The sequence below is a fragment of the Gigantopelta aegis genome, chromosome 2 (assembly GCF_016097555.1).
Source record: "Gigantopelta aegis isolate Gae_Host chromosome 2, Gae_host_genome, whole genome shotgun sequence".
In the NCBI taxonomy this organism is placed as follows: Eukaryota; Metazoa; Mollusca; class Gastropoda; order Neomphalida; family Peltospiridae; genus Gigantopelta; species Gigantopelta aegis.
The window spans coordinates 13441657-13452187 of record NC_054700.1 but is presented as its reverse complement, the minus strand read 5'-3'; the positions used below and the strand labels follow the sequence as shown (position 1 = coordinate 13452187).

The 10531-nt window shown below is 35.4% G+C and overlaps 1 protein-coding gene across 1 annotated transcript; it reads left to right on the top strand.

Moving 5' to 3' along the window:
- The first annotated feature begins 608 nt into the window (after positions 1–608).
- LOC121381446 (alpha/beta hydrolase domain-containing protein 17B-like) lies at positions 609–10079 on the top strand. Its single transcript, XM_041510766.1, has 2 exons — positions 609–1410; positions 7846–10079. Exons 1-2 carry the CDS (start codon positions 764–766, stop codon positions 8063–8065), a joined length of 867 nt encoding a protein of 288 aa, XP_041366700.1. The 5' UTR covers positions 609–763; the 3' UTR covers positions 8066–10079.
- Positions 10080–10531: the final 452 nt, after the last annotated feature.

The following is a 10531-nucleotide window of genomic DNA, read 5'->3' as shown; positions in this document are numbered from 1 at the left end:
GTATAATGTATGTATGTATATATATATATCTATTTTTATAATTATTTTTTTTGCTATAATGTTTAAAATGCGTGAAAATATCAGGTACCGGCGTGAAAGCGTGACACGACGTTCAAATGCGTGAGTCTCACTCCGAATGCGTGAGACTTGACTGTTGACAGCACTGTATTGTTGCATAAGCATAACACAATGTTCTTTTGCCACTGTAATAAATATACAATACATTCTAAAATACGATACTACGACGAAATATACTTGCTGATATTATATTATATATATATATATATATATGTCAACTGTACATCGCTGAAATCGCACAGTTTCCCCAAAACCTTATTTAAGCCTTCCAAGAGAGATCCAGAATTTTTTGTGAACACGGTTGTCGTGTTTATAGACTAATATAAATTATATATCCGGCTTTCGTACAAATAGCCGTTCGTTAACCACATTTGTAATTTTACAGATTAATTTAGTTTTCCTAAAAATAAATACCAACGTGTACATATACATGTACAAAAATGTTTCCGTTATAATTATAATTGTTTTTATTTTTATTATTTTCTGTGTAAATATCGGAAGTTATATAGATGACGTCATGACATGGTGAATGTTGTTGGTGAGAGCAAACAATATTGCTGTCAATTTTGTACTCATACACATTACTTTCTGACAATACGAATGATTTCGTCAATCAGACATCTATAACACGTTTCTAGGGTATCTATATATTCTTTTGTAAGTCAAATAATAGATTAAGTCGGCCATGAACGGACTTTCGCTGAGCGAGCTTTGTTGTCTGTTTTGTTGTCCGCCATGTCCATCCCGAATTGCAGCGAAACTGGCATTTCTCCCCCCCGAGCCAACTTACTCGCTTGTGTCTGATGAGACTGGTTCGAGATACAGTTTACACCTGACAGATCGAGCCGAGTGGCAGTATTCGCAGAGAGAACTGGACTGCATTGAAGTGTTTATGACCAGAACCACGAAAGGCAACAGAATAGCATGTATGTTTTGCAGATGTTCACCAACAGCTCGATTTACAATCCTGTTTTGTCATGGCAATGCAGTGGACTTGGGTCAGATGAGTAGTTTTTACATTGGACTTGGTTCTCGTATCAACTGCAATATATTCAGTTTCGATTATTCAGGTTATGGCGCTAGTTCAGGAAGACCCGCTGAGAAAAATCTCTATGCAGACGTAGATGCTGCTTGGCAGGCACTGCGCACCCGCTATGGTATCAATCCACAGAATATCATTCTTTATGGACAGAGCATAGGAACTGTGCCAACTGTCGATCTGGCCTCGCGCTATGAAGTTGGTGCTGTTGTACTCCATTCGCCATTGATGTCTGGAATGAGAGTTGCATTTCCTGAAACAAAGAGGACTTGGTTCTTTGATGCCTTTCCTAGGTTTGTATGATATATATATATCGTTAATAGATAATCTGAACAGTATTCTTTTATTTAGACAAAAATGTGTCAGTTTGTAACCATTGGTTAAAAAATAAACAGGTTTCATTTTCAGGTCTCTCTTGGTCCATTTTGAAGCATGAAAGCTGCATGATCTACGTTTCCGACTGTGTTGTACCTATCCAATCTAATTAAAATTAGCTCCACTATTACATGTGGATCTAACAGCAGCCCGTTGGAGCTCATGTCCAGTTGACCTTTCATTCAACCAATCAAACCTTACTTGCAAAATCATGCCAGTGATTTGAAAAGAATTTGAAAACATTTGGGAGTATGCCAAGGGTATACGAAATGATTCGAGGTGAATTATAAAGTATGTCAGAAACTAATTTCAATATAAAATTTTATATAAAATTTGTTTTAAGACGAAAAAAAAAACCTGTGATGGTATAGCCATAAAATCTGTTTATACTAGTATACAATCCAGAGTTTATTACTGCACTTCCCCCATTTTTTTTCCAGTGTTGAAATTTGTATGCTCCCGAATAACGCTATAATAGGCGAAGTGTAATTGGTCGATGTTTAAATTGTTATTTATAGAGAAATGTCACCTGGACATGGGATTCCATGCAATGCTGTTAGATCTATTGGTGAGACCAGTAGAGCTAATTTTAATCAGATTGGTAACTATCCAGATTTGAATTTTTAAAACATCTGGACCATCTTTGTGTTATATTCCTACATCTATTTTACAAGCAAATGCAAATCTTAAAGTACTCTATTCCAGTCTTCATTGATGTGCATTTGAAAATCACTAACCTCATAAGTGCCAGGGGTCACTCTCAATGTGACACTGAAAAGAAATTTGACAAAGGCTATTTGTTTGAAAATTATTAATTATTAGCATTGGTAGAGCAGGGAGGTATACTGTATAGATACCGTTTGGTGTTGGTATCATGTCAGTACCAATTTGCCTTACAGAAATTTCTGTACATTAAAAAATGTTATCCGCCATTTAGTAAAGCACTAACAATATATCTGACGAACACAACATAGCTGAAAAGAAGAGAGAGAAGGGCCGTGTGTATGGAATTTAATTTTTATTTCTAAAGATGAAATTAGCAGGTGAGAGTGAACTCGGGCATGCATTTAAAGCCGAGTATACTGAAAATACTACTCGACATCAGTATCGGTATTGTCTCAAAATTGGATACCGTACCGACACCGAGGTAAATCGCCCCAAAAATACTGATATCAAACCTGAAATTTCAATACCACCCAGTTCTAAGCATTGGTGGTAATTGAGCTTCAGGGCCTGCCAATAAATAGTGCAATATGAGACCTATATGTAGCTCGGCACATAGTAAATGGCAGGGACTATTTTGTTCTTAAGCAACATTAATTAAATAACAACTATTTTTTAACATTTAGAATTGTGTAACGATCTCTGAAATTTGCATTGTGAATCGCGACATGGTACTGAAGAAAATATTCTCTGAATGGCAGGGCTCAAACTTAACTGCGGCACTGACGGCAATTGCCGTTGTTGAGATATAACTTGCCGTAGGTAGAGAGCATCACTGATGGCACTTTTGTGCCGTCGGTAAAGCTTCTCAACAATGACGAAATGTATACACCTGGTGTACATTATCTGCCAATATTTAACATTTGGCCCATTCCACGTTACGTGTGTTACACTTCAGACTCACTCTGGATGAAAATGTGTGTAAATTAGAAATCTATGAAAGGGCTCCTGATATAACCTACTGATTAGTAATAATCCTACTTTAGTACTTCACAAAATAAAACAAGAAACATTGGCTAAATTTCAAACATATTTGTAATGGCTTAGATTTTATTGCGTTACGTGTGTTACATTCACACAACAAACATTTTTCTGTCAGATTTGAAAGTTGCCAAAGTTCTGTGAGTTTACAAGTGATAATACAATTTTGTATGTTGCTTTTAATCACCAAAATGTAAATTAATATTTATCAGAAAAGAATAATCTTATTACTCAGACATTTGTTTTGCAAATCATTAAAATGCAGTGTTACGTGTGTTACATAAAATTGTTACATGTGTTACGCGTCTGATTTCAGAAACTGAACATTAGCTTGTAAGCATCCTATCGCAAACAAATCTTATTTGTTTTACTGCCTTTTATTTTTAGTGACTGTTAATAATGTTTTTAGCAGAAAAGTTAAGTATTCTTTTTTCAGGGGTGGATTTAGAGGGGGTTAGCAGCACCCACCTTTTTTTAGTGGCAAATATCACTCAAATAATATTGCATGTATATGCTCACTCATACTTGTAGTACTAATATTCCAGTCAGTGCAGCCTGAACCTCCTTTTACAAAATCTAACATCAGACTTGTCAAAATAAGAAGGCAACTGGTAAATTTCACTGGCTATTGCAGCCTTTGCATAAAATGTTATGTTTTACATTTTTAAAATTTGCACATTTAAAAGATGTCTACATATAACAAGGTAGCCTTTCAGTCAGGTTTATTTGCTGCATATGTCACTTTAAAAACAATTGCCATAGGCAGGCTCAAAATTGCCATCGGTGGACTGTTTCACCCATTGCAATTCTTTTAAACATTGCTGTGGGAGACAAATCCTTAAGTTCGAACCCTGGAATGGCACTCTGCATGCATTTTTTCAGAGGTTAAAATGAGTAAAAGTCTATACCCTGAAATTCTATGGGTCAGATTCTGAAATGTATATAGGTCTGTTCCTTCAAAATTGACACTTTGTAGATCTGTTGGTATTTCTGCAGATGGAAAGTTTAAAATTAGTTGTAAGCAAAATAAATTGTTCCTAAATGCAAAATATGTATAGTTTTAAACCATAGTTCATTATTAGTACACGATAACCTCTCATAGTTTTTTTTTCTCAGTTCAAAACCCTCTTCAGTGTTCAAGTCTGAGGATACAATCATATGCCATGAGATGCTATTGATTTATGTTTTTTTACAGTGTGCTTGCAGAATAAATTTATATATATTTTTTTTATTTGATACTAATAAAAGTCCGTAATCATTATCCGTATAATGGAAATTATACATGTATGTATGTTACCAGATAGATCTGATCCTGGATATACCGGCCTCGGTGGCGTCGTGGCAGGCCATCGGTCTACAGACTGGTAGGTACTGGGTTCGGATCCCAGTTGAGGCATAGGATTTTTAATCCATATACCGACTCCAAACCCTGAGTGAGTGCTCCGCAAGGCTCAATGGGTAGGTGTAAACCACTTGCACTGACCAGTGATCCATAACTGGTTCAACAAAGGCCATGGTTTGTGCTATCCTGCCTGTGGGAAGTGCAAATAAAAGATCCCTTGCTGCTAATCGGAAGAGTAGCCCATGTAGTGGGGACAGCGGGTTTCCTCTCAAAATCAGTGTGGTCCTTAACCATATGTCTGACACCATATGTCATATAACCGTAAAAAAAAATGTGTTGAGTGCGTCGTTAAATAAAACATTTCTTTCTTTCTTTCTTTCTGATCCTGGATATGAAATGAGAAGATTGAATAGATCTACAGAATTGGATTCTCATGATTTTCATTTATATTATATGAGAATAAAGAAAGAAAGAAATGTTTTATTTAACAATGCACTCAACACATTTTATTTACGGTTATACAGTTTTCAAGATTAACGGTATCCTGATATCCCGGGGATACCAGAATTTAATTTTGGATACCAGACTTCAATAACCCAGTATCCCACTTGGATACCATATAATGTTTTTTTTTTTTTTTTTTTTATCCTACGAAAGTCGTCATTTACTGGTGAAGTTAAGTAACAGTGTCGTCCAAGTTTGTTGCAATGTTATTTATGAATTTCATTTAAGTGGGATACTAAATTCTCAGGTGGGATACCAGATTTTGAAATGTTAGTATCCAACTGGGATACTGCCAAAATTTTCTAATCTCGAACACTGTTATATGGCGTCAGACATATGGTTAAGGACCACATAGATATTGAGAGATGAAATCCGCTGTTGCCACCTCATGGGCTACTATTTTGGATTAGCAGCAAGGGATCTTTTATCTGTACCATCCCACAGACAGGGTAGTACATACCATATCCTTTGATATACCAGTTGTGTTGCACTGGCTGGAACAAGAAATGGTCCAATGGGGCCCACCGACGGTGATTGATACCAGACCGATCGAGCGAGCGCTTTACCACTGGGCCACGTCCCGTCCCCAGTATGAGAATATGAAATGCATTAATCCATAAAAAAACCCATCAATTGGCCCTGCATGGACATCTGGTAAATTACCTCCTGGTTTGGAGTGCCTTACTTTTTCTCATGGCCCAGAAGCTATTTTTAGCATTGGTAGTAGCTAGTGTTCAGGGAAATAAGCACAGATTTGTCCTAAGAAGTAAAAATCTGCCTACACAAGCAAAATGTACCTCATTGGTTGGCCACTGGACAAGTAAAAAATTTCAATGCAGACTCATTTTGAGCAACTTTGATTACTTTAATTACCGTAGACAAAGAATTTATTTGGATTATAAGTGAGAATATTTATTTGAATACGTTTAAGCAGTTAAAGGGACATACCATGGTTTTTAAACACTAACACATATTTTTTTATTATTATAACCGTTTTTGATAACTTAATGAACAATTATTTTTTTTTTCTCAGGACACAACATGTATACATGTCTTTTGGCCTGTTATGTAAGAGATATAAATAACAGCAGGCCATACATGTACATGCATGTATGTATTTTACTTCCTGTTTCAAGTCCTGTTACAACTGGAATCTAATCTACCTGTGTATGTACATTGCTTTTGAAGAGCAGTCATGCAAATCAAGGCACATACAGCCCTCATTTTGAATACACTATTTTGTATGTTTTGAATTTGTTCATACATACATGTACATGTACATAGGAATAGGGATTATGTCAGATGAAAAGTAGTATCTCTAGCATTTTGTCTTATTAACGAGAAGAATCTGGTGTTCCCAGATAATTAGTACATATAATTACACTTTATTATCCACATAGATAATTATCCACATTCAAGATATTCAGGGAAATGTAACCAGTATGACCCACGTGTCATTTTGTGAAATGACATCATAACTTAATGCGACTTCTTCAGTGTAAACGCTTATCAAAATAATGTCATTTCTGAAAAAGACGTCGTTTCGTAGTCTCGTTTTTAGTTACGTTTGAAACGTTTTGACACGGTTCTAGCTTGTTATTCATGAAAATAATATTTTGGATAATGTGGATAATAAAGAAATTATTACACTTGCGTGTGAATCGTACTGGTTTTATGAAACTTGTGTCAGGATTCATGTATTACCCTCACTCTGGCTCGGCTAATAAAATAATCCTGACACTCATTTCGTAAAATCAGTACAACACAAACTAGTGTAATAATATTTATGTATGTTATAATTACACATTTGCTTTGTTTTGGTTTTATTTTGATTGATCATGTCAGTAGGCCCTTTGAGCTATTTCTCACTCCAACAAGTGCATCACGACTGATATATCAAAAGCTGTGGTATGTGTTATCTTGTCTATGAGATGATCCATATAGAAGATCCCTTGCTACTAATCCAAAAATGTAGCAGGTCTCCTCCCTAAGATTATACGTCAGAATGATCAAATGTTTGACATCCAGTGGCTGATGATTAATAAATTAATATGCTCTAGTGGTGTCGTTAAACAAAACAAACTTCTTTTGGGGGGTTTTGGTGGTGTTTTGGGTTTTTTTAAATGGAAATTTAACCTTAACTTCACTTTCATGATAATGTTGTGTTAGTGATTTTATTGGCTGACAAGTTAAAATTCCAAAATCAGATCATCATCACTAGAGCTGCATATAGCTACATGTACAGTGCATGTAGGGATTATAAATAACTACTATTAGTAAGATCTAAAGCCGTGGAGCCTAATTCACACATGCAGGTCTCTTAGATTCTGCTAGACAACAAAGCATCCTCTTTGCAAGTCTTTTAGCATTGCACTGCGAGATCGTAAAGTTGAGAGAGTGGAGTGAATTAGGCCCCTGGTCTAATTAGGCACAGTAAAAATTGTGTATAGAAGATAGTATTGTCTGTGTTAAGCTGTAAATGTTTTTCAGTATTCAGTTGACAAGATACTGAAGATAACTTCCTCTGTGTTATGAAAGATGTATTAAACTGTAAATGTTTTTCAGTATTCATTTGACAATATACCGAAGATAGCTTCCTCTGTGTTATGAAAGATGTATTAAACTGTAATGTTTACATATTTTTCAGTATTATCAAGGTACCGCAGATGGTATCATCTGTGATATGAAAGATGTTTTAGACTGTAAATGTTTACATATTTTTCAGCATTGACAAGGTACTGAAGATAGCATCATCTGTGATATGAAAGATGTTTTAAACTGTACATGTTTAAATATTTTTCAGTATTGACAAGGTACCGAAGATAACGTCACCCGTTCTTGTCATCCATGGAACCGAGGACGAGGTGATTGACTTCTCCCACGGCTTGGCCATTCACGAACGGTGTCCGCGTGCCGTTGAGCCACTGTGGGTGGAGGGCGCTGGCCACAATGATGTGGAACTTTACAGCCAGTACCTCGAGAGGTTGAAACAGTTCATCAGCATTGACCTGGCCAGCAATTGACTAGAGGCTGGCTTAGGAGACGACGTAGACCATTCAGATCTGACAGACGAACCCACAGACAACAGGACAACGCAGGTGGAGCCGGCGATCAACGGACTGGAGATGGAGGCCATCAATGAGAACCAGTCCCACGATTCGTCGGGCGACTCGGCTGAAACTGCTGTCGAGAATAATAACTTTACGCTAGAGCGCATTGTGTGACGCAGTGAACGTTAGACCTTCACCTTGCCGAGATCACATCTCGCTCAGCCAGATCTCTACATGCAAGTTCTTTTCTTGATGATTGGACAAAATTAGGATCTTTTTTTTCATTGTTAAGCTGTAGGTTGTGAAAAGATTTTTATGGAAAATTAGGCAAATGTTAAATATTAAAACGGGGTAGACAAATTTGTCTATTTCCGATGTTTTGAAATTAATTATTTTTACTGCTAACACACACTAAAAAACAACAACTTCGTGTCTCTTGACATTGATGCAAAGAATTATTGTTATTACTGCTAAAAAGAACTAACATTTACTTTTTTCGTGTTCCTTAACATTAAAACCAAAATAAATATCTTTAAAATACTTGAAGGAGAAATTAAAAAAGGTGTAAACTCTGTATGTGTTTGCTGTGATTAAATATGCGCACAGTAAGTGCATACAATGTCTTATCCTCTCATCAAGGTCAGAGTTTGCGGTCTGGGTTGAAGCGTGTGTCACACCCAGTGCTACTTGTTCATTTATGCAGATTTCTTGTGAGTCCTCATTCAAAGCAACAGACCATGTTGAAATTATTTTTTTCAAGTGTCCACTTTATACCTGTACTTAGAGTTATCACAACAGTTTAGTATTGAAAAACTGGTAGTCTTTCTACTTAAAAAAAACCCATGAGCAATTTTAAATTGGCTAAACAAAAATTACTAGCAATTTTTTTAATTAAAAAATAATTGGAAAAATTGTAGTGAAAAATAATCAATAATTTTTTTATATCTTCGTAAATCTATGATTAAAAAATAGTAAGTACTACTTCTAGTGAAAAATAGCTAGTAATTCTTATGTGGAATTTAATTCTTAATTTGAGAAATAATTAGTAAATCTTATTACCGTACATGTAATAACCAGTTACACCATATGTGCTGTATTCTCGAAAGCAAATCTACAAGTCGTGCTTTGAGAACATTGATCACAGTAGTCTAAGTATGTTGAAAATCTCTCTTGTTAAAGGTATAATTGAATACACTCAGGGATAGCTCTTGGTGAGCAGAACATTTCACCAGATATCTATTTAAACTTTAATAATTGCAAAAACTCAGTTATTTAAAAAAAAAAAAAATTGCAATTATTACGTAATTTGTTTTTGTAAAATGAAAATCGAATTTGCCAATTGTTTTGAAAATGAGCAACTGGCTAAGTTGGCGAGTGCCAGAGCTAGCCCTGGAAATGGATAACTGTTGGACATAATGATTTCAGATGGATGGAGGCTTTGTTTTATTGTGGACCAAAATCGTCTATCTTGTCTCCCAAGCCAAGGCCAGCCTTTTTTTTTTAATTTTTTTTTTCTTTAGTGTTCATATGGGTGGGGTTACATGTGACATCTCTCTAGTTCCATTTGTCATGTTTAGTTCTTCTGTACAAAGTATTGTTGATTTTTCAGTTTGTGTATATTAAAACAAAAAAAAGAAGAAGAAACAGATGTTATGAATGTCTATGGAATTACATGTGGCTTATTGGTACAGTTATTTATGTGTGAATTTTTTTTTAATTTTTTTTCCCCCGTTTTTTTTTTTTTACTAGAAACTGTCCATATGTTCGTTAGTACTTTGATGTTTCTCTCAATTTGCATGACAAATAGAGCTCACGTAGTCGGTTGAACATTTTGTTGTATTATGCCAAGTCTGCCAGCCCTTAACAGGGTTTCTGCCAGAGGGTAAAACGGGTATGGCGCCATACCCAAATATTTTTGCAGATTTTATTTTTTTAAGTTAATATTTTGACAAAATTAATAACTCTTTATCATTACTGTATGATTTTCTTAACACTAACCCTAAAATTAACCCATTTTCTTTCTATCGACTGTGGTTGCATTCATTACACAACATTGTAAATATTCAATTCCATAGCGCCATACCCAAAAATTTCTGTCTGGCAGAAACACTGCTTAATTTGGTTAAGAAATGGAAATCTATGCTGTTGGCAAATCTACTTTCTCCTAACTGAACTGTCCTTTATACATGTATGTGGCCAATGAATTGTGTGTATGGTTTCTTTTTTAATTCAGTCTTTGGAAGATTAAGTTGACAGTATTTCATAGACCATTAAACCATGTTTCCCAGCTAGTACATTTTAAAAATGATTTGGACCCCTGACACAATAACATCTGAGTAATGGTTATTTTGGATCTTTTGCATGCTGATATTCCTCTGCCATGTACAAAATATCATGTATGTGAGGGTGACCTAATTTCTAAATAACACTTCCCATGAT

Excerpts from the sequence above, each read along its gene's own strand:
- LOC121381446 (XM_041510766.1), top strand. The coding sequence starts at position 764 with ATGAACGGACTTTCGCTGAGCGAGCTTTGTTGTCTGTTTTGTTGTCCG. Across the intron at positions 1,411-7,845 it reads TTCTTTGATGCCTTTCCTAG|TATTGACAAGGTACCGAAGA; the intron begins GTTTGTATGATA and ends AATATTTTTCAG.